The sequence below is a fragment of the Dromiciops gliroides genome, chromosome 3 (assembly GCF_019393635.1).
Source record: "Dromiciops gliroides isolate mDroGli1 chromosome 3, mDroGli1.pri, whole genome shotgun sequence".
Classification (NCBI taxonomy): Eukaryota; Metazoa; Chordata; class Mammalia; order Microbiotheria; family Microbiotheriidae; genus Dromiciops; species Dromiciops gliroides.
Window position 1 is genome coordinate 572,402,699 of NC_057863.1, and position 25,376 is coordinate 572,428,074.

The 25,376-nt window shown below is 38.8% G+C and overlaps 1 protein-coding gene across 1 annotated transcript in view; it reads right to left on the bottom strand.

Annotated features, from left to right (window-relative positions):
* INTS6 (integrator complex subunit 6) overlaps positions 1-22,094 on the bottom strand; it is an 85,534-nt gene extending 63,440 nt beyond the window's left edge. The window contains exons 1-3 of the mRNA XM_043998479.1: positions 21,845-22,094; positions 21,375-21,452; positions 20,359-20,508 (exon numbers count right to left, since the gene is read on the bottom strand). Of these exons, the coding sequence (XP_043854414.1) occupies positions 20,359-20,508; positions 21,375-21,452; positions 21,845-21,955 (339 nt within the window). The 5' untranslated portion in view covers positions 21,956-22,094. The remainder of the gene's footprint in view (positions 1-20,358; positions 20,509-21,374; positions 21,453-21,844) is intronic.
* Between the last annotated feature and the right edge of the window lie 3,282 nt (positions 22,095-25,376).

Below are 25,376 nucleotides of genomic sequence, written 5' to 3' on the forward strand. Positions count from 1 at the left end.
ATACATATATACATATACATATATATATAGGACATGTATATATAAAAACATACACCTGATACATGGAATCATTTAAGGGTATACTTTGATGCAAGATAAAATAAAGTCTTCAGTATATTCAAATATTTAATATCTGAAGATATGCATGAGGAAAAAAAAGATGTAGAATACTTTTCAAAAAGAGAAGATATTATCTTGAATTTATCTATTCAACTGAACCTGAATATGAACCCACCTAACATACCCGACTATAAAATAAAAACCCTTAATCAGAGACCCACCTTCCTCACAAAAATAGGCTTGTTTCATGAAACCTTTACAAATGACTGTGATCCTTAAAGGCAATACAATAGCACAGTGCATAGAACACTCAATGGTTATGGAATAAGAAAAACAGGGGGCAGCTACCTGGTGCAGAGGATGGAGCACCGGCCCTGGATTCAGGAGTACCTGAGTTCAGGGGCAGCTAGGTGGCGCAGTGGATAGAGCACTGGCCTTGGAGTCAGGAGTACCTGAGTTCAAATCCAGCCTCAGACACTTAACACTTACTAGCTGTGTGACCTTGGGCAAGTCACTTAACCCCAATTGCCTCACTAAAAAAAAAAAAAAAAGAAAAAGAAAGGAGTACCTGAGTTCAGATCCGGCCTCAGACACTTGACACTAGCTGTGTCACTCTGGGCAAGTCACTTAACCCCCATTGCCCCACAAAAAAAAGAAAAAGAAAAGAAAAAAAGAAAAACATGGGTTCAACTGCTACCCTAAGCACTTATTAGCAGTGTGTCCCTGTATGAGTGAGCACACCTCTATTCCTCATTTTCCTTATTTATAAAATCAGAGGGCTGGACTTCACAGATTCTAAGATTCAGATAAACATTCTCCATAAAATGAATTCATTTGAAAATGAACTGTTGGCTATTGTTAAGAGCTTATGCTTACAGGATAATTACTTTTAAAAAATTAAGTTTCCTTGCAATTTCAGGAATCTGACCATAAATTCACATGACCTGCTTATTTTTACTTTCATATTACTATCCCCTAGTGACAGTATAATAACCACACCTTACTATTAATACTATGCAAATCAGAACAATAAAAAAACTAGGTACCATAGGATCAGTTTTTATGAAAAATGACCAAACATTCAGAAAGTCCAAGCTACACTTACAATTTGATAAACCAAATCAATTTTGGAAGACAATGGTGTCAGCTCCAAAATAATAAGCTGTTTGATGGTAAGGTTTCAAAATCTCTTTGATACTAATAATATTTATATTTTTTAAATGAGGGCTTTCTAACTTCATTTAACGTGGGATACTAGAAACAATATTTTCAATACTAAAATATTGGAAAAGTTGCACAAATCAGTACCTAAATGGAATATATGTTCCTTAAGGGCAAGGATCATCATTAGGGTTCTGAATTACCAGTGCTTAGCACAGTGCCAGGCACACAACAAGAGACTAATAAATATCTATGGTTTAATAACAACAATGGAAGAGAATCCCCCAAAATGTAAGTTCTGCTATTAAAGAGTTTGCCAGTAGAGGGACTAAAAGTTAACTTTCCTTGTTCTCTACTATCATTTGATAGGGAAAAGAAACTCTCACATGACAAGGTTAGATTTCTTGACAAAAACTAGTCCATGAAATCTTTGGTTATTATGCAGTATACATTATCTTACCATACTAGCTACATAGCTAGCACCATTAGCTTATTTACTATTGCTTTCCTTATTATGCCTTAGAGCTACCATTTCATTATAAGACATGAAGAAATACACGGAACTCAAAAGCATGAAGGAAAAAATAAGATCTTCATTTCTTTCAAAGAGCTGCTAGGGTATGTCTTAAGAGAGTAGAAGTGTTATCACACTGTTAAATAATTAAAACATTTAAATTCTAAGTGCATGAAAATTTTCACTGTATTTAATTAGCTGACAAATGTTCTACTTGTTCATATATGCAGCTATAGTATGACTATGGGATATTATAAAATCAAATCATATTCCATTACAGAAATGGAGATTATACCTTATATAAATGTTTTGAAGTTTTTAGATCACACAGATATTAAAAATTAATGAAAAATTTAAAAGAACATGAGAAAACAATCAGGTGATAATAGCTATGTCATAATTATGGGATGAAATTTCTAATTAGTCACAAAGAGAATAAAAAGTAATAAAGCTAACTCAAGTACCCTTACTGATAATGCAAATAAAATTAAATCCAGAGACAAACCTCACACCTCAAATTGAACCATTAAGTTTTGCTTCTTCTAGAACTAAGCCTTTAAACCAGTTAAAAGATGGCAATTAACTGTTGCACTTGATAATATTTTTCTTTTCCAAATGAGTATACTAAGAGTTAACTTGATTTTTTGAGTTATTCTAATAATTATTTTTAAATGTGGGCCCTAGGCATACAAGAGACTTCTAATTCCCCTAAATAAACGCCCCCAACTACGTCAAAAGCTAATAAATTGTATTCTTAATTCTCTGAACCACTTTATCTAAGATAAGTTGCTTCATATTTTAATTATGGGAAATCGATTATATTTTTTGTCATCTAATTAGCAGGTATTCTGTATAAAAAAGAAAACTCACCTAAATTTGCTTTTTAAAACTATCTCTTCAATCCCCACTATTTCCACCCTCCATAAACTAAACCCAGAGAAAGAACATTGTATATTTTTTAAAAAGTAATTTATGAGGGGGAAGCTAGGTGGCACAGTGGATAAGGCACCAGACTTGGATTCAGGAGGACCCGAGTTCAAATCTGTCCTCAGACACTTCACACATACTAGCTGTGTGACCCTGGACAAGTCACTTAACCCTCATTGCCCCACCAAAAAAAAAAAAAAAGCAATTTGTAAAAGGAAAACTTTTAAATAGGGCATAATCATAAAAATTTTAACTAGTCCCTTTAGTTCCAGGAGGCCTATTGCACATAATCCTTGAGTGTGTACGTGCGTGTATGTATGTATGAGAAAACAGCAACAGGAACACTATATCTTAGAACTTACAATGGAAATGTAAGCAATTGTATAACATCTCCATTCTACCTACCTTGGATAACTTGTGAGCAGTCCTCTGTGAATTGTCAAGTACTAGGTAAATGTTATCTATTAACATCTCCAATTGTCCACCATGCCTCCTAGCCTTAGAATTGAAAAGGGTCAATAGTACTGTTATGGTTCTCCTCAAAATGTTCCATGAAGGGGTTAATATGGTTTAAGGAGAGGTGTCAAATATGCCACCTGCCTGCCCTAAGGGCTAGCAACACTTGTGTGGCCAGAACTGGTAAAATATAATTGCAGCATATTTAACCAAATAAATAAAAATAATAAAATAATAAAATAAAAATAATAAAAAAATAATAAAAAACCAAATTTTATTTAACCAAATAAATTAAAAAGTCAATATGTGGCCCGCAGGGATACTTATGTACAGATTAGTGGCCCCCAGTTTCTATTTGGGTGCTTAAGGCACCGACTACCAGTGCAAAAATTCAAGGGTTGGCTCTGGCTAGGATAAGCTGTATTCAAGGGGGCAGGACCCCCAGCTTACACCCCCTCCCACCTCAGACAGATAAAGCATACCACACCTTTCCTCTCTTCTTCCATTTGGTTATCTTGGTCTTAGCAAAGAGGAAGGAAAAAAATACTTTATACCAGGAAGATTGAAAGCTAAGACATTAATACGTTCCTCAGGCAAAGTGCACCAATCAGAAAAACAAGAATTTGGTAAAACTATGAAGTTTCAAAGATTATATCTAAAAAAATTTCCAGCTTTCTAAGCACCTAGAATTATGAGATGGTCCCTACCACTTTCATCTTATGAAATAGAAATTAAATTAGATGAAGCCTCAGTTTCATGCTATGTAACTTGGACAAATTTCTTGATCCCTCTGCTAAATGTCAGTTGTAATTTAAAGTTTCTATCATAGGAAGCTAAAGTAGATTAGGTAAGAGTTTTAAGAACTAGTATATTCAGGTATTTATCTGTGATTTATGAAATAACTTCTTTAAAATGATTTAAAATTTTGCCAGGTATTTGGGTAGGGTGGTACTAATTATTTTCACATATATGTTACATGGCAGGGTCAGAATTAAAACTCAGATTCTTACTCCAATTGTTTTTATTCTACTATCCCAAACAGCCAAGGTTTCCATATAAAATTCACACTACCTTTTTACTATTCAAAATTCATCACCAAAATTCATCACCTTATATTCTTATTTTCATATATGCAAAATCTATCACGAGAAAAAAATTTCAAATTAACTAGAAAAGGATGGTCCATTTCCAATATTTTTGTTTTATAGTTTATCTAGACCCAGAGTCAATTTCTAATACCTAGCATTTTATTCATATCCATAATGAGGGGGCAGCTAGATGGCGCAGTGGTTAAAGCGCTGGCCCTGGATTCAGGAGTACCCAAGTTCAAATCCAGCCTCAGACACTTAACACTTACTAGCTGTGTGACCCTGGGCAAGTCACTTAACCCCCATTGCCCCGCAAAAAAAACAAACAAACAAACAAACAAACATATCCATAATGAACCTTGCTTTCATTCAGCTTTAAGGATAATAAGATTGAGCACTTTAGCTCTTCTGTTAACAGTTCAGAATTGTTCATTCCTGCTCTAATGAAGCCTATAGTCTAGCAGGGCCTGAAAAGATATGAGATTCCCTTCATCTTGGCTCTGATACATATTATTTATGCCATTTTGGGCAAGTCACAATCTCTCTAGGCTTCAGCTTCCTCTTGTGAAAAATAAAGGAGTTTGATTTCCTAAGGTCCCTATAATTGCTATGATTGGGAGAGGGGTTATGAACAATTGGAAAAAATGTCTTTTAAGTCAAAATATTTCATTATTTCCCTGTACCCAAGAAAGGTAACCCACACATAGGCAAGCTTAGAAGGGGAACTCTGCCTAAATCAGGTGCTTTTTATCAATTTGAGAGATTATGTTCTCTAACCCCAGTATGAGAAGGTAGCGGAGGGTGAGTGATTAATTGGATAGACAGGTTTCCAGTTCTTCCCGAGCAAATGAAATCTTCAGCATGGCTTCATTCTTCATTAATTTGTTGTATACAAAATCCCAGTTGACAGAGCAATACAAAATGCAATGATTACACAAACCAGGTAAATACAAAATATTATACTATCCATGTACTACTTGCACTATCCTTGGCCTACAATGGATAAAGAGGTACATACATAGTCCTCCATGTTGAACTCTATGATTTAAGTAATTACTAAATCCTGAGGCTTTAATTCCTTATACAATTTGGCAGAGCTCAGAATCCAGAAGCAGGTGAAAATGACCTAGATGACCTAAGGCCATTTTTATGTAGATAAAGACACATTTTTCATATATAGATATATATTGTATATACAGAGATATAATATTTATATACACATAAATGTATATATCCATATATACACACTAACAGTTTCCACTTTAAGTTTTTATTTAGAAATTCTAACTAATTATTTATAATATTCAATTTATTATAGGCCAACAAAAGTCATAACTTAAAAGAATTAAGAAAAGAAAGGTTTGAAGTTAGCACAGCAAAAAACAACCAACAAATATAAGTAATCCAACCAGCAGTTTCTTTATAGGACCAACAGCCTCAGGAAAACAGATTTAAATTTTAAAACCAAGTTGATTTGCTCATATAAAAGGAAACTTTAGCCTATTTTTAATAGCAATCATAAAATTTTAATATCTGTCAAAACCTTACCATGTATGGTGGCAAACAAAACAAAAATTTAAACTAGTGGAAAAGTTAAAAAGTAGTCTAAAAGGACAGAGGAGGCCTTCTGATTGAATGGACAGCAAGGAGTTAGAAAGTATAAGAATGCTAATGACAAGCATACACTCAAAGCAATAATTAATGAGCAAATCTGTTGATGAACCAAGAACATAAAGAGATGGTTCTTTCCTTTAAATGGAGTATCTGAGGGGCAGCTAGGTAGCTTAGTGGATAAAGCACCAGTCCTGGATTCAGGAAGACCTGAGTTCAAATCCGGCCTCAGACACTTGACACTTACTAGCTGTGTGACCCTGGGCAAGTCATAAACCCCCATTGCCCCGCAAAATAAATAAACAAACAAATAAATAAACAGAGTATCTGAAACCTGTGTACTTTAAGATCAGCCAATAGTCTAATCTATACTAAGAGGGGTTGGGGGCGGGGTTGGGGGAGAATATTGACTCTTGGGTATTACTGTTAGTCCCCAAAAATCATTTATAGGCAACAATATAACTGCTGTCCCTAGACTGTTTTCTAATACTTTTAAAACAGGATACTCTGATATGTTCAATAAGCATACTCCTTAGCCATCCAAATACTAGGCATGGTATACAGTCATAGATTTAGGAAAAAGAATTTTTGCTTCATAACTGCATTTTGAGGTTAGAAGACAAAGAGTAAAAAGGCAAAAAGGAACTCAGTATTTACCCAAAGCATCTGCTATCTGTAAGTAGGTTCCTTCATCCAAAAAAATAAGATATCAACACTTCCTTTAGTGAAGTTAGTACCAGGTTTCTGATGGGTTAAACATTTTTTGTTTTAATAACAAAACATCTCTTCCAGACAAGTTTCCACCTCAAGAACAGATGTCATACATCTACCCAACATGCTTACAAAACTATGCAAATACATATTAAAGATCAGAGTTACAAGAGCATGAAACTGCAAGTTTTATCTTCTTTTGCTAATTACACTAGCCTTTCCCATAGACTTCCAAATATCTACAAGTGTACAGGCTTCAGCATTTCATTTAAGCATTAGGAATTACTTCTGTAGTCTTTTTAAAATTGAAACAATGCCAATTATTAAAACCATTAGGAAAACTCCACTTGGTCAATAAAGAATTAAAAAGGCTACTGAAGTTGGAGACAGAGGATGTAGGTTCAAATCCCAGATCTGCCATTTTTTAACATGTGTGACTCGGATCAAGTCACCTCTTCCAGGCCTCAGTTTTCTAATCTGTGTGACAACCCCCCAAGACAGGCATTATGAATTCTAAGGTCCTTTCCAGTTCACTAAGTCTATGAGCCAATGAGCCTATAAAATAACTAAAAAGTTCCTACAAAAATAAACTATTAAAAGTGTTTTTAGGTCTGTTTCCTCAAATTTCTTGGAATTCTATACATGCCATATAGAATAATTTTTCTTCTTCATTCTTACCAAAACTATGTATTTTCATGAGTGGACTATGAAATATGGAAAAAATGTTTTTAAAACATATATGCTGGGGGCAGCTAGGTGGCGCAGTGGATTGGCCTTGGATTCAGGAGAACCTGAGTTCAAATCCAGCCTCAGACACTTGACACTTACTAGCTGTGTGACCCTGAGCAAGTCACTTAACACTCATTGCCCTACAAAAATTTAAAAAAACAAAAAATATATATGCCACTGATATCTAAAATGGAGTAGTTCAACGTTATCTTGATACTAAACTTGAAAATGAACATTTGACTACTTTTCTGTTAATCATGTCCATGAGGCAAACAGAAAAAAATGATTTCATTCATTTTATCTATGTATATCCATAAACATTGCTAAGTATTTCCTACCTATTCTATTTGAGACAAACTTAAATTCACATGCTATTTAAAAAAATGACCACCCAGTTTTATCATTACATGTTTTGTGGCTCCAGCATGTAAAACAAATTTGTAATGAAAGCATTCTCTAACAAATCTGAAATTCTACCTACTAAAAAGTAAGGATGGAAAAATGAAAACAAAACAAAAATAATGTAAATCTGATATGTATCTAACATAATGTATATAATATTTTTTAAAAATCTTTAAACAACAATGACCTTATTTGGATAAACTAAAAGGCAAAGAAGATAATTAAACCTTAGGTGGAAGGATAATTCATGTTGGCCCCTGGACAGGAAAAGAAAAAAAATTACAGGGCATATATCCATAAATTGTTCATAGGAATCTAACAGAAGTCCTAACCTGGAGTCTTTATGATCTTATTTAATATTCTGTGTATTTCAGCATAATTTCCTTTGTAGAAAGAGTCCAGAGGCTTCATCAGACTTCCAAAAGGGTTTTTGACACAAATAAAGATTAGAATCCCAGGATAAAGAGTGTTCCCCTAGTAGAAGGGTCCTTAGAGATCAATCATATAGTTCAACCCCATAATTTTATATTTATAGATGAGGAAACTGAGGCTCAGGGCAGTTAAATGACTTTCCCAGGGTCACTGGTAGTATCAGAGGTGAAATTCAAACAGGAACCACTAATCCAGAGCCTCCAATTCAATGTTCTTTCTACTGTAGCATGCTGATCTGACAACTTTTAAATTAAAAAAAATTTGAAAATGCACACATATAATATTTAGTAGTTCTTTTAGAAGTATTCATTTTTAAGAAAACATTTTTTTAAATCAGCTTTAGTTTAGAAATTTACATTTTATCATCTCTAATCCACCCCACTCCTATTCCCTTACAAAAGGGAAGAGACTAGATACCATTAAATTGCCAAGCATATTAAATATTACTGAACAAATGCTCATTTTTAATTTCAGGAAAAACTAAAGCAATTTCCAAATGTTTTATCTTTCTAATAATGTTACTGTCCATAGAAGTTGCAACAACACAGAAATCAAACTATTAAGCCAAGTATTTTTTTTCTTAGAATCAGACAAATTAACTATATGGATTCAAACATATAGCAGAGTGAATGCCACAGAACATAACAATTACACACAGTATTAAAACTCATATACACAATCATTGTATCTGTTCATTCTATCTCCCAAGACTAATACTCTTATTTGCACAGACCATTTTCCAATATTCAGTAAGTTTAGGGGTTTTAGGTTTTTGTTTTTGCAAAAAACTATTTTAAAACCAAAAATAACATTACAATAAGTAGTACGGTACAGTGAAGCAAGAGCTAGCCTGAAGTCATAAGGACCTAGGTTCAAATTCTGCCTCTAAAATATAATGGCTTGTGTCATGTGACCCCTAGCCAAGTCACTTACTATCTCTCACTGCGCCCCCAGCAACTCTAAGTAACAGAGAGCACTCAGAGGGCTTCTAGCCCAAATCTCTCAATTCCTCTCAGTTCTAAATCTATGAACCTTTGAAATCTTATAAAGATTAAGTTTTAAGTAATTTGTCTTAATAAATCAAAACTATTAATATCTTCCTTTTCATTCAAAATGGAGGAGGGGAAGAGAGAAAGTAAATGCTAATGTTTAGAAATCCAAGTAGTTAGAATACATCTAAGTTTTTAAAGTACATGTTCAGGCACTTTACTAATTCTCTCAAGTGAATATTAAATAAATAACAATATCTAGCTTAGGACCCATTTCTCCTGTACAGAAGTACATTTTTTAAGTAGTAACATTTTAGACAAGAGTTTGCTAATATGGATGGAGGATGTGGGGAAATACAGGATTGCAGGGGTGGGGGAGAAGAGAGCCTTAACATCCTAGTAGTGACATTCAGGTCTTTGTTTAAATAATGGATCAAATCTTAAGCAATAGAAGCATATATAAGGATTAAAGAATCATTCATAGCTCTGGGAAAAAAAAATTAATAGCAGAAAACTCAATAATTGATAATGTTAGTAGGAACACATCAAAGGAAAGGAATGGAAATGTCTAATAATATTAAACATCTTAAAATATTCACTTTTAAACTAAATTCTGATAGGTTTGGATACAATTACTATAGAATGAACAGACTTCTAGATATGGCAGTAAATGAAAAAATACTGGGGGGCAAGCAGGTCTGACATCCAATCTGGAGTTAGAGAGATTAACACTGGGAAAATGTCAGTGTATGATAAATAAAATGTTATTTATAAATAGCTATTAATCATATAAGCATAAGTGCACTTATAAAACATATTAAATGTAAACAAAATAAGTGGGTAGACAATTCTAAATTGAAAGGAATCTAAACCATGAAAGAACACACAAATCACACAAAATTGACTAACAAGTTAGAAACAGAGCAATTAAAAAAAATGGAAAAAAAATGAAGAGAGCTCTGCAATGGGCATGGGAAGCTAAATAAGTGTCAGGAGCGCAGATTCGATTTCTACAAATCTCAACTTACAATGTTATTAAAAACTGACCTATATTATAAATTACCTATTTACAATATGGAAGGTCCAAGCTGACACAAAATATTACGATTGAACTGAACCTTTAATTCAAATACTGCTCATTACTAAAGACTGTAATAGCATTAAGATGGCAAGTACAATTGTTTCAAAGTGGTACGTGAAAAAAATTAAAAATTTTAAAAGGAACTCCCTTCTAAATATGTTCACCAAGAATCATCAAACAATAAAATTTTTTAAAAACTGTATTAAAGGGACGGGGCAGCTAGGTGGTGCAGTAGATAGGTACTCCTGAATCCAGGGCTGGTGCTCTGAGTTCAAATCCGACCTCAGACACTTAACACTTACTAGCTGTGTGACCCTGGGCAAATCACTTAAGCCCAATTGCCTCACCCTCCTCCCCCCAAAAAATGGCAATACAATTTATATTCTTTTTAATTTTCAAAGAAATACTGATATTAGTTTCTCCCCAACCTCTAAGACACAAATGTGGAATTTGGCAAATATCAAAACGAGTTGCTGGATTACTAACCCTTAAACTGGGTCTTGGTTTGAAAAGAAGCATTGAAAGTACTACTTAAAATAACACTGAACTCCAACCCCAACCCCAAAAAGCAGCATACTAAACAACCTCATCTTTGAAATGTGCCCAAGAGTCTTTTTTTTTTTTTAAGTGAGGCAATTGGGGCTAAGTGACTTGCCTAGGGTCACACAGCTAGTAAGTGTTAAGTGTCTGAGGCCGGACTCAAACTCAGGTACTCCTGACTCCAGGGCTGGTGCTCTATCCACTGCGCCATCTAGCTGCCCCGCAAGAGTCTTTTAGTCAATCACATTCTTATCACCAAGTAGGTAAATTAGATTTGGGTTAATTGGGTAAATCGGGATTCTATAAACTATGATTACATACAAATGATAACCTACATAAATGTCATGATACCACATAGTAAACTACTAGCTTTGCTACAAAAAATAATCCCCTTTTCAAAACTTGCCTTCAAATTCAAAGTAATTCCTTCAAGGGCATTATGCCTTTATCTAAATTTTGAAATACCATTAATATATACATGTGTATATATGCATATATGTGCCTATGCATACACAGACATGTCAGCGTGAAGGGGTGAAATGCAACATGCATAAGTGGTTCCAAAATTAACACAAAGTATTCTGTAAGTTGAAAACAACTACCTCACAATCAAGTTTAGTAAGAGGCTTTAATCAAGGTTTATAAATAATACACTTCACATGCTTAGACATTTTGCAAACTAAAGAATCTAAAGAGGAGCACTCTCGAGGAATCAAATTTCAAGTACACCTATAATCTATTTTGACTATAGGTAGTATCTAGGACTTCTGAGGAATCTCCTTCATCATCACCTAGAAAAACTGATAAGCAAACTGTAGTTTTCAATTTTAAATATAGTTTGATTCCTAAATTCAAGACTCTTAAGACACAAAACTGAATCTTTCTTTACCTCTCCCTCATTGACTAGTCATGTATGGATTAGTACATGATTTATTACTTACTGGAACAATTTCCAAGATTTCATTCAAGCTGTTTCTCACATACAGACTTCTTTTCATTTCCAAATTTCTTTAAGGGAACTTCATCAAGACTTTTTTACATTTCACATGGGCTTCCCCACTTAATTTCAATAACCCTTAAGTTCATCTTTTTAATATTCTTTCAGCTCAAGAGGTCTAGTACAGATCCATTCAACAAAAGCATCTTTTGATTTTGTAAAGTAATACATTTAAATACTTTTAAAGTATTTAAAAAACATGTTAGTCTACTTCTATGGTGGTAAATTTATCATGAAGCAAATATTTTGCTATACTGAAGCAACTAGAAAAGCACACTACTAATATTCCAGCTACACTAGACTTTTTAAACCCACATGTCTGAAGGCCTTCATATTTTCTACATAATAAAAAGGATTTTTAAAGTTACCTAACTAGAGGGGGCAACTAGGTGGCACAGTGGATAAAGCACTGACCCTGGATTCAGGAGTTCAAATCCAGCCTCAAAACTTGAGACATACTAGCTGTGTGACCCTGGGCAAGTCACTTAAACCTCACTGCCCCACAAAAACAAAAGTCATATAATTAGAGTAACAAGTCTTTGTCTAGAACTCAAATTTTGAGGGGAAAAAAATTATTCTGGCAATCACACCATACCTACAACTAGGAATATGAAGCTTATCCAAATAAGAATGGAGCCCAAGAATTATGCCTAAAGGTAGAAATCTCGTGGAAACTTCAGTCTTAAATGAGATAATTTACTGGCAAAGCAGTTTAGAGTCCTACAATTTAACACCCTTGCCTAAATTGTGTCTAAGACCTGAATATGCATGATTAATGTGGCAAGATTCTACTTTCAGGTCTAGATTACTTCTGGGACTGCTCAACAGCTTGTTATAACTTCCTATAGAAGCTTATTTTCACATATATGTATGGCATCTTCTAGGAGTCCTGTTCTGCTACTTTCACACTTTTGAAGAAGTAACCTTTTATGCTGTTAAGAACTCAACAATACCCATGAAATCACAACAAATTTGGCTTTTCAGCAATGAAATCTAACATACTATGAAGGAAACCATTTATGAGACCAAAACACACCTGTTAATATAGTATGGATCTCAGAGGCAATGGTTTGTTGGGTTTTTTTTAAAGAAAATAAAATATTAGACTCCTTGAGTTGTCACTCATAAATTCAGCTGTTATATTTAGCATATGACTTTAGGAAAGTTAAACTTATCAGGTTCAGCTGAAATATAGAGATGTTAATAACTTCCAAACTTTGGGAAAAATTTATTATATCATATTATGCCTTCAAATATGCAAGTTCTCTTAAAATATTTAAAACATAATTCAAGATTATCTACAGATCTTAAACCAAAATGGTATCACCTCAATGTACTCCCTCACTGAAAAATTTAGCCAAAATAGAAAAAATAATCCTAATTAATGTTACTTTGTAAAAATAAAAAAAAATAATTGATAGTGCTATAAGAGTTAAAATGCTACATATACATCAAGCCAAGCAATTAATAAGTGATCAGTACTCTTTCAGTAAAAATGTCTTGGGCAGCTAGGTGGTGCAGTGGATAGAGCACTGGCCTTGGATTCAGGAGGACCTGAGTTCAAATCCGGCCTCAGACACTTAACACTTACTAGCTGTGTGACCCTGGGCAAGTCACTTAACCCCAATTGCCTCACTTTAAAAAAAAAGTCTTGCTTTCTTCCAACACCCTAAAAGTGGTATAGATGTTACAAATATGCCTTTCAATTAAAAAAAAAACAAACCTCAATATAATTTACCTAATTTCCACAAATCCTAATATTCATTCACAACCTCCTTTGCTATAAAAAAAAAGTGATCTCAAATTCTAATTCTCAAATTTAAGAATTCATTAGCATTATAGAGAATTCCTAGGAAGATCACAATTTTTCATTGATATGGAACTTCAACATACATTTTAAATTAGACTTTGTTGCTTCAACACTATCAGTGGGCAATGAGGTTAGATGGCCTGAGCATGTTTCCTCTTCCTCCCCGATCCTTGACCCCTCCCTCTCAACCCCAGCCAGGCTCTTACTCCAAAAATCAAGGTGTTCAGTATCATGAAAAATTTGGTCCAGATATTTAAACAAGAGATCAAATTACAAGGCAGTGTATAAGAAACTTCTATAACTTAAAGCTTAAAATGTAAAATTTATACCAAGTAATTTTATCAACTTCTCATCACACCTTGATTTTTTTTCTCCTCAAAAAATGTTTCAGAATATTTCATTTATTTTCATTCAAATTTAACAGCTGACCTTCAAACTTGAGTTTTAAATACTTCAGAGCCTAATTACATAACCTCTGTTCCCTTGGAATTAGTTCACAGTAGAAAACAATAATGGAGAAGGAAATAGCTAACTAACCATTTCAGTCAGTATCTTTGCAAAGAAAACCTCATGCCATGGTCCATGGGATCACCAAGAGTTGGACAGGAATGAATGACTAAACAAAACAAAATAGTGCTAGATCTCATTTGTTAGAAGTGTACCTCATTTTAAACAACGTTCTAAGTACTTAATTTTAATAAAAGATATTTTTATAACACAAAAAAGCCTCTAACATATACTTTTTAAAAATACCATTTCCATACATGTGTGTATGCGTATATGTATGCATACATACACACATAGATGTGTATATTTATGCATGCATGCATACGTGTGTGTGTGTGTGTGTGTGTGTGTGTGTGTGTGTGTGTGTGTGTATATATATATATATTCTATGCTTTTAAATGACAAACTTGTTTGGTCACTTTTTATCAGTGTATTACTGCTACACTGCATGGAGTACTGAAGAAAACTTGTGCTTTCACACAATTAGGTAACTAAACTAAATATTTTTCAGGAGTATATAAAGCAGAAAATGTTTACTACTTCTATTTATAAACTTAAAATAATAAAAAAAATCAGACAACCAGTGGGCAAAATCATTTATAAAAATTACCAATGATTTCCATTTCTGATTGGCAATGGAACTAAATTTGATAGTAATAAAAGTGTCTATTAAAGTCTGATGACCACTAGGAATTCCTCTATGCTTTATCTTAATGACCCAAGTATGTCAGTTTTGCAGTCAGAAAAACTGAGTGAAATCCAAGCTTAGCTACTTGCCAAAGTGTCCTCATCTCTTTGAGCCTTAGTTTCTTCATATATATATGTGAGATGAAGGGGTTGGACTAGATGATCTCAAAAATCCTTCTACTCCTAACTACAATGCTGTCTTACATCTGTATGGCATTTTATGCTCTGAAATAAATCCTAATTCTCCCATGGTTCTCACAACAACCCCATGAGGTAAGTAGAACAGGCACAATCATTTCTATTTTATAGTGGATGAAATTGAGGAACAGAAGGGTTAATTAAGTATCTTGGCTAAAGTCACAAAACTCGATGAAAGTTAGGGCAATAATCCAACCTCCAAAGCCCATGGGCACAATGCTCTTCTCACTAAACCAAACTACTAGTAGCACGAAAACTCACATTCTAAGACAAAAATTAATTCTAGAGAAAATTTATGCAGCTATATAAAGCAAGGAAAAAAATTGTGTTAAGGGCAGTGAAAAGGTACAGGCATAGAGAGCTCTATTCACCATTACACTAATGGCTTAAATTCTTTTCATGAATATATAATATTCGATCATCTTGAATTTACTTCTTTTTAAGGAAAAGGCTGCATGCAGCAAAAAACAAAAACAGGCTTTCAGTACTTCAAAAAAGGAAGGTACATTGACAGGAGTGGATACTTGCTCAAAATTCAATTTCATGGATAAGGGGAGATAAAATTATCTATCATTTAAATGGATTTTTCTATCAAACAGAAGAATAAAATGTTTAAATGAAATAATTCTACCTAAAGATCCTTCTGAGTATTCTAAATTCCATCACTTCATCAACAAATGGAAAAATTAAAACTGCAATAATAAAAACTAAGGCATTTTTAGGCATTGAAGGCACTAGGCACATACACATCTCTTTTTTTTCAAATGGCTAAATTGTAAAATGGAATTCTACATTATACATATACAGCCTGGATAATCCACTTTCAGATTCATTTAAATATCTGAACTATAAAAACTAGGCATTCAAGATTATAATCAATTTATTTTAAAAATAGGGCTTTCAAAGCTCATTAAAATTTTTTTTAAACTGACCTGTGATTTCTAGTGAGTCAACTCACTTCATCAATGATGCCCATGGTTTTAGAGTTTCTTGGATGCAATGTAAAGTTAAAAGATTTGCCCATGGTATGGATTAGAGGTGAAATCTTTTTGAACCAGGGTCTTCCAATTCCAAGGGCAATCAGAGACTCCCTCCTCTACAAAATTACATGGCATGTGAACAGACTAATTTATTCCTTACTAGTTAAGGCAAAGAAAAAAGATAGCTAGTCAGGGATAGAAATGTCAATTTTCAGATGAGAATAACCTCAAAATAAAAAATGAAAAGCTAAATGAATATAGTTAGAAATACTTTTTAAAATTGTTTTTGGGGGCAGCTAGGTGGCGCAGTGGATAAAGCACCGGCCCTGGATTCAGGAGTACCTGAGTTCAAATCCGGCCTCAGACACTTGACACTTACTAGCTGTGTGACCCTGGGCAAGTCACTTATAACCCCAATTGCCTCACTTAAAAAAAAAAATTGTTTTCCCTTACAAATAACACTATGAACTAGAAAATTAAGGACTAAAATACTTTAACTGATATCTCTTAAGTTTTAAACCATGTCTTAATTTCATATATAAAGGCAGAGGTTCAGCTCTTCAATGGGAGTATAGAAAATACATCCTCTGAAAGTATATTTTTATTTTAGTTTAAAATTGATCTCCAAATAGTAATTTAATGATAAGATGTGATGTGTTAAGTATATATATAATGTCTACCAAAAATAAAAATAAAAACAAAAACGGGGGCAGCTAGATGGCACAGTAGATAAAGCACTGGCCCTGGATTCAGGAGGACCCGAGTTCAAATCCAGTCTCAGACACTTGACACTTACTAGCTGTGACCCTGGGCAAGTCACTTAACCCTCATTGCCCTGCCAAATACAAAACAAAAAAGTATATGTAGTGTCATTACACTTTCAATTAAGATTTTACTATAACTAGGCAGGAAAAATTTGGTTATCACACTAGTTTCACATTTGGAGAAAAATACCTGAACTGAAAGATAGAGTCATTTGATTAATTGAATATTTTTCTAATGAAGTATGTTCAACTGTGGATGGTAGTGGTGCTTAATACATATTACTGTAGAAGGTTGGGCAGAGGTATTTTCAGGGGCTATCAGTAAGAAATATTCCACTTTCCCTTAATAGCTTTAACTTCACAATCCTTGCCTGTAGAGTTTGCCAAAGGTCAACACCAAAAAAAAAAGGTGTTTTACTTGTACAACTAATTAGGTTTCCAATATGGCTAAATGGAGAGTGAAAAAAAATTTTCCATCAGTTCTTTGGTTCAAGTCGCTCATTAAGATAAAACACATTTTGGGGCAGCTAGGTGTCTCAGAGGATAGAGCACCGGCCCTGGATTCAGGAGGACCTGGTTTCAAATCCTGCCTCCGACACTTAATATTTACTAGCTGTGTGAACCTGGGCAAGTCACTTGACCTCAATTGCCCAGCAAAAAAAAAAAAAAAAGATAAAACATTTTTGCTTGAATATGCATATGTACAAGCACTGGCATTGTTATCCAAAGACATTAGAATTCTAATACTGTCACCTAATGCCTTATGACCACAGACATTTTGGGGTCTACTTTGTTCATCTGTAAAATAAACTTGTAATAAAGATGATCCCTGGAGCTCTTCTAGCTCAAAATCCCATTAATTTATATAACCAGTTTAAGAGAAAAGTAAAACACCCAAAATTTGACATATAAAACAATGTGAAAATGTTTCGTAACGAACTTTACCATCTAAGATCCCTCAGTTTACTTATTTTCCCATACTTTAACTAATTAAGACTATTTACACACCTGCCTAATTTAAAAGGTTTGCTAGAGTTCCAGGAATCTTAGAATTTCTCCATGGTTGACAAAGGTCCCTCAGAATTTCCATGGGCCCACTTGACTTCAGGAATAACAAAGGTACCTGGGCAAAAAGGAAACCTATAAACTTCACTTGTTTAGTCTTAAATATTTAAGTCAGGAATTAAATAAGAGAATATTTTGAGGAAGTATTTTTTAGTTCATTACTCCCTTAAATTTATAATTATGTAAGTGTTCATTTGAAAAAATTTTTTTCAGCTACTCAAATATAAATGTCTTAATTTTTTCCTGTAACAGTATAGCACTTAAAAAGCATTAATCGGGCAGCTAGGTGGTGCAGTGGATAGAGCACCTGCCCTGGATTCAGGAGGACCTAAGTTCAAATCCATCCTGTCCTCAAACACTTGACACATGCTAGCTGTGTGACCCTGGGCAAGTCACTTAAACCCAACTGCCTTACAAAAAAAAAAAAAAAAAGGGCATGAATCTAAGCTTAGTTCAAAATTCTAGGATCCATTTCATCAACAGGGGGACACCCTCTGTAAGAAGTCAAATGGATATTATGTAGCCTTATCAGGTTTGTCTGAGTTGATGTGGCACAAAAAACTTCCACATTTAATGGCCAGCTTTCTATTGATGGCTCTCTCTAAACTTAAGGTTGGCTTCTGGAAACCGGAAATACAGTCCATCACTTAACTGGTACTGGGAAGTCTTTCAAGCTTGATAGGACCTGCCACAGCTTATGATCAACTAGCATAGCCATTGAGAGGCCAAGCTGACCTTCATATTATGATGAAGCATCTATAGTACGTAAGACTCTTAGTGCTCTAAATTCATGTTGATTCTTCAAAATACAACTAGAGCTGTACTATTCAACTAAGTCAATCCCCTACATCCCTACAAAAAAAATCCAGGCTAGAACTCACAACCTCTTCTCACAGGCTCTTCCCCTACCCTAGCCATGCTGAATACAGCAGGACCATCATACTCCAAAAACTTTTATCAGGTTTGACTTTAAATACTAGTTGAGTGCATTTCTGTCAAGTTTCTATCTGGAAATAGCTAGAAAGAAAATGAACACAAGTCACTCCATACCATTAATCTCCTTCTTATATACAAGGAACTTAATATTCAAATATCATTTGAACTGATGAAATATGGGATCTGCTAGTTTTTCATAAAACAACAACTTTACAACATGTACTGGGGGGTGGGTGGTATTATATTCAATTAGATGAATTTTGAGTCCATGAAAGGGCACATTACATTCTACTGTATAAGAATGCAAAAAGAAAATCACTACCCTTTCACAGAACCAATCAATGCCAAACTGATAAATTCCTTGGCCAAAAAGGAGTTATTAATTGAAGAGAGCTAGCAGAAAGTGAACTGGAAAAGTGAGGGGGGGGGGGGCCAGAGATAAAAAGAAAAAACAAAGATATGACACAAGAGGACAACACTGACGAGCTAAGTAAAGGGAAGATTCTGAAATGGCACATTACACTGAAGGCTATTTTCTCAAATTTCATTTTAAGGTGCATCTTTTCAATAATTAGCATAGTATGTAACCTTATGCACATCACTGTTCCCTATGGGGAAACCAAAAAAATTATGTATCAACTAAATTCAGGTATGCTCCTTTTCCTACAGGGTAAATTTAATTTATAGGAAGCAATGTCGTAAAGAACAGCCCTACTAACTGGCAGTCATCCTTCATGGGAGCTGAGTGGTGCAAAAGCAGATATTTAACTGTAACAGATCCCTGTGGCAAGAGTGCAATGCACTTCCAGATCACAACTTAGGCAGATCTTTTATTTCTCAGGCCAGCAGTCTCATGGAATGTTTTAATGGAGCAACTTGATTACTCCATATTGAACCATCACGCTGATTAGAGAATGGTGTTGCCAGGCTCCAAAAGGTCTTGTCTGATCCTCAAATTGATAAGCAGCAGCTGTAATACAGGGACTTAGGGGTTAAGGGTTCTTCATAGCTTCCTGAGAGAAACCCAAGGGATTGAATGGAAAAAAAAAAAAAGCCCTTAGGAAAGAGCAAAAGCCTTTGTCCTCTGGACCTAACATTTTTAGTTCATTAAAATCAGTAGAAGCCAATTCTGGATCCTCAAAGCAAGTTTAGAAATCCTAATGTATTCAAGAGGTTGTTTGAGATGTCTGCACTTAGGTGAAAGTGTACTTTTCTTACCCTTCAGACAAGGAACATACATGGAATGGATAAGCACTGGTGTAGGAGAGATCGAGTTCCCTATCATTTTTTTTCTTTATTGACTAACAGAATGAAGAAAGCCACTAATCACCTAATAATGCCTGTGCCTCAAAGTCAGAGCAACAGTTGTACACATGATCGCAGTGGAGCACTAAAGTAAGCAGGTGACATTAGGACATAACACAAGAGTTTCCTTCTCTTAATCACAAATGCATTTCAGTATTCTTAAACTGCATGAAGGTAGTAAAATGTCAGCTTATTAAATAAGGAACTGAAGTTCAGAAATCAAATGCTTTTTCAATAACACGAGGGGACAAAACTATTCTTAGGGTGCCCCTAATATGTGTATGGTATTTTCCCCCAGGTCTTTTACTTTGATTAGGTACATTTTTAAATTTTATATTATGAAGTGGAGCCATTTCTCCAGCTAAACGGAAATTGGAACTAGTTTTCCAGCTTTAATATTCAACCTACCTGCCCATAGTTGTCTATGCCAGTTACTAATCTATTTAAATTTAATAAATCAAAAGCTGTCCTTAGGGATTGGCCAAGAGTCGTAAGTCCTTCAGCTTGAAGGTTTTTCAGTTCATTCATAAACGTGGCGTGGTTTTCTTTCCATCCAGCCTGAAAAGAGAAATGCAGAAGGGTTTATTTTCCAGCTATCCCAGGCAGGCACAGGCTCAGGCTCAGGCACAGGCGGACAGCCCTGGCCGCGGGCTGTGCTCGCACGGCGGCTCCGCTTTACACCTCGGGTTTCGGGTGCTCCCGAGCCCGGCACCGGGGAACCCCACACAGCCCTCCCCTGCGCAGGCCTCCCGGGGCGCCTCTAGAGCACGCTTCCTAGAGCTGGGAGCCAGGCCGGAGCAAGCCCCGGGGCGCTCCTTCGAGGCGCAGCGGCCGCCCGGAGCGCTGCCTGCGCTCTTCCCCAACTCTTCCAAAGGGAGGGAGGTCCTCCGGGTCGGGCGGCCCGGCGCGGCCCCTCAGGGTGCTAGGGGCGGCTCAAGCCCCGATTTCCCTTTAATGCAAAACTTGAGCTCGAGTTGCCGCCGCCACCGCCGCCGCTGTCACTTCTCTAACTTGAATAAATATCCCCCACAGTGCCTTGCTGCCGCTGCTGCCGCCGCTCACACCACACGGGGGGAAATGTCGGCCATGTTGCTCGCAGTGCCGCCGCCGCCGCCGCGGGCCGCCCCAGCCGGGCGGCGTGCAGGAGGCCGCGGCCGCGCCGCTCCTCTCCTCTCCGCCCCACAAGTATCGAAGCCGGGGGGACGGGGGGAGAAAAGGGGGGGGGGGGGCGAGAGACGGCAGGAAAAACGACAGGAGGAGAGGGCCCGAAGCCGCGGCCGAGGGGGGGAGGGGAGCATAATGAAGGGTGAATGGGGAGGGGGGAGGGGGAGCAGCGAGAGGAAGGAATAAGGAAGGGAAGGCGAGGCAAGGCTCGGACGCGAGAGCCGAAGAGAGAGGGAAGGAGGGAGGGCGGGGGCTATTACCTTGATAGCATAGGGAGGCTCTTCGAAAGTGACCAGCATATACCTGTCTCCTCTGCTGGCTGGGTCCCGGGCACGGAGCTGCAAGGAAGCGGGAGGAAGGGAGGGGAGAGAGAGAGAGAGAACAGGGCGGGCAGGGGGAGCACACAGCCCGGGTTACGAGGCATCATCGCAGGCTGACCCAGCACCCCCGTCCCCCACCGTGCACCACACACGCAGGGTCCACCCCGTCCTCCCTCCCCCCCCCCACCTCCGGCTCCCGTCTGCGCCCGGAGCCCCCCGCCCGACCCCAGATCCCCAGCGCCCGCCCGCCTGCTGGCCCGCGGGGGTGGCGGGAGGGGGGGGGTCCCCACGCCTGGCTGTTCCCGCAGCCGGGTCTCCCCCACACCCTCGCCACCCCCCCCCACCCCTTCCTCGTCCGCTCCCCGGGTCCGCCCCGGCCGTGTTTGCCACCGGGCTCGGTCAGTCGGTACCTTCATGAAGGTCTCTACCGCGCCTTTGGCCGTGTCCAGGTAGGTGGTGCCCAGATGGCTGCGCTGGTTCATAGAGGCGGACGTGTCTATCAGGAACAGTAAGATGGGCATAGTGCTGGCCGGGGACACCGGGGCCCGAGGTGGTGGAGGAAAAGGAGGAGGAGATGGTGGTGGTGGTGGAGCTGGTGGAGGAGGTGGAGGCGGCGGCAGCGCCGGCCGCCGCTACGTGGGGCGGGGGAGCGCGGCCCCCGGGAGGAAAACACGGTCGGGGTCTCTCCTCCGGCTGAAGGGAGTTTTTCCCCTTGATAGTTGAGAGGAAACTCCCCTCGCCCGTGGCCGCCCCACCGGACCCCCACCTCCTCCTCCTCCTGCCTGCCGGGCCGGGCGCCCGGCCGTCTGTCTGTCCGCCTGCCTGCCTGTCCGTCCGTCCGTCCACCCGCCTCGGGGGTCCCGTCCCCGCTCCCGGCCCCTGTGTGTGTCCCAGCGGGAGACGGGCCTGGCTCCCCACCCCACCCCCGGCGCAGGGAGTGGGGACTCGGGAGCTGGCGAAGAGGGGGTTGGGCTGAGGGGGGGAAATTGGCCCTGGGGCTGTTGGGAGAAGTTTCAGGGACTCCCCCCGCTCCCCGGCGGTGTCACCACTTTCTCGGCCCCTCTCGCTACTGAAGCGCTTTTCTCTCTCACACTCCGGTTTTAACTCGGGCAGGGGCTGCTCGGGCTCCGCCCCCCTGACACGTCCCCGTGCCATGTGACACGCCGCCCCACTCTTCTATAGGCTGTAGACTGTTCCCTCATTAGAATATTCAAACAGCAGAGGGGCGGGGGACAGGGGACGGTCGGCTCGGGGGACAGTTATTGAGCACGCGCGGAGGCGAGGCGCCCGGGTGCGCGCGAGACCTAGCGAGAGAGCAAGCGGGCTGGTGGGCAGGCGCGGAGGCGGGCTTCGGGCGGGCTCCGGGAAGGGGCGGAAAGGGGCGGCTGGAGGGGGGAGGGGAGGCGTGCTGTGGGCGGCCGGGGCTGTGAGCCTGCGCGGCGGGGCCAGGCGGCCTCTCTCCTTGGCTGTTGGAGGTGATGGGGGTCGGGGGAAAATGGAGGTTGGGTTGAGCCTCCCTAGCCCCCTCCCCCTTCTCTGAGGTGACTGAGTGCAGCCCGGGACCCGGCAAGGCGGGTGACGCGGGGGGGAGCGGAGCGGGGCAGGCTCATAGGGAAGGCGGAGCAGGGCTGCCCGCCGTCGCGGGAGGAGTCAGGCTCCCCAGGGCCGGGCCCCAGCGGCAGGCGGATCCCGGGCCTGGGGGAGGGGATCGCGGGGCTTGTTTGTGACCAGCCATCAGTCTCCGCCCCGAGCCCTGCTCTTTCTCTTCTGGCGCCCCGTGCCCGTCGAGGGGGCCAGACGCCCCGATGGAGCCGGGGTCTCCGGTCTGGCCTTGGAGATGGTCACGGCGGAGAGGTCTTGGGGGCTGACCCTCGTCGACTCTCCGTATTGTGTGTGGTAAACATGCCTGTGGGGAAGGAAGCCCGAGTGTGTCTCCACACCCAGAGGCAGGAGGATCGGTGAGGGGAGCCCCAATGGCCAGACTTGGTTTCCGGCATGCGGCGCTCGGTGCGCCGCCTTGTTTACCTCTTGGGGAGAGGCTCCCCGGGCCTGCTCGGGCTCCCGCCTCTCCGAGAACAGTCTGGACAGCCTTGCCCCAGATACGTGCGTGAGACGAAACTGGCCAAGTGGGGCCGGGGCTCGTCCTTCAGGGATCTCACCCCAGGCCCTTGTAAGGAAGTCTAACCTTGCACTTAGCCCCCGGTGACGCGTTCAAACGTGAAGGGGGATATTGGTATACACAAGTCAAAAACTCACCATCGAGAAACGCAAGAAATTTTCCCCAACGACATCACAGGAGTTGGATTAAAAATTCAACCTCATGTTTGTGTTACCTCTTCTTTGTTATTTATTTAAATAGGAACATCAGTACTTGAACTTTTTTCTACTCTAAGATTTGGCCCTCAACTATCTTGTTAATTCAAAATGGAGATCCTTAACCATTTGTCAGGCCTCTATATATGTACTGAACCATTCTGATTGCGAGCTGTACAAAAATGTAATAAAAATTAGACTTTTCCTCAAGGACCTTAGAATCTAGTGGAGAAGATGGAGCTATACAAATAAGTAGAATACGAATGAATGTGACTATTAGTACAAAGGAGAGGTGGAGTCTATGAGACCATTTCTCAAGGGATATATCTGGGAAAGTTTCATGACAGAGGTGGTTCCTGACCTGAGTCTTGAAGGATTTCAGCCTAAGGGATAGAATTAGTCTCAGACATGAGATATGATATGAGCAAAAATCCCGTAGTTATGAAAGTATTGAATGAGATTAGGGAATGACAAGAAATTCAATTTTGTTGGAATAATAACAGCTCATTTATATAGTTTGAGATTTACAAGGCCCTTTTCTTCACAACCCAGTGCAGAATATAGGCAATGTGGAGAACATTCTGAGAAATGACTAAAAATATATATTGCATTGTGATAAGCTATACTATAAGCATACAATCCAGAATCCAAATTTTAGAGCTTGAAATCATAGAAGCCATATGTCTTAATATTTGCTCATCCGACAGAACTGGAGATATAAAAAAAAATGTCAATACATTGGTAAAGGAGTTCAGAGTGAACAAGGTGAGATACACTAGATTAAAAAACCAGTCATAAGTATAAAGAGCAGCCCAGGCAAAGATTGTTTTCAGTGCTGTCTCCTATTTCAGTAAATTTTCCTTCCTCTTGCTTGTGTTCCAAGCCTATCCTGACCTATCCTTTATCCCATTCTTAATCTCAGCCTTGTGTCAATCCTTGCTGGTAATAACCTTAAGGAATGATTGAGGGGGGTGGGCGGGTTTGAAAAGAAGTAGCCTGTGACAAGTGGACATGTACGTTTTAAAAGGTTCAGATTTGGGAAAGTTTTAGAATCAGTGATATGAAACTATAATAGTGGAATAACAAGCAGTGGAGCTGATATTTTGGGATATATTTTTTCCTTTTCCTGGTCACAGTGACTAAGGTTTTAGAAAAAAGCCAAGTAGTAGAATCTGAGGTAAGAGCCTACCCCCTAAAACTGCTAAGGGCTAGTTAAAACTCAAGGATCATAAGGCAGTAAATGAATGGCAACTTGGCATAGTACGTCTTTAAAATCTTCCAAATCCCTGGTTTAAATAGTGTTCTCAATCACAGAAATAGTTTGCTAGAGTTATGATCTAATGAATTTGATTTATCTGCAAGGGCCAACAAGAACCACTATAAATTACCTTCAGTCACTTAAGTAATGAATTGGGATGTACATAGGTGCTAAGAGCTGGGTTCATGGCATTTGGACATGACATCAGAATCATAGAACCTCAAAGTTGAAAGCAACTGCAGGCCATTTAATTCAACTCATAGCTGATTAAGAAACCCTCTACAAAATTCTCAACCAGTAATCTTATAGCTTTTGCTTGAAAACCTGTGAGACTCACCACCTCCTTAGGTAATCTGTTTTACTTTCAGATA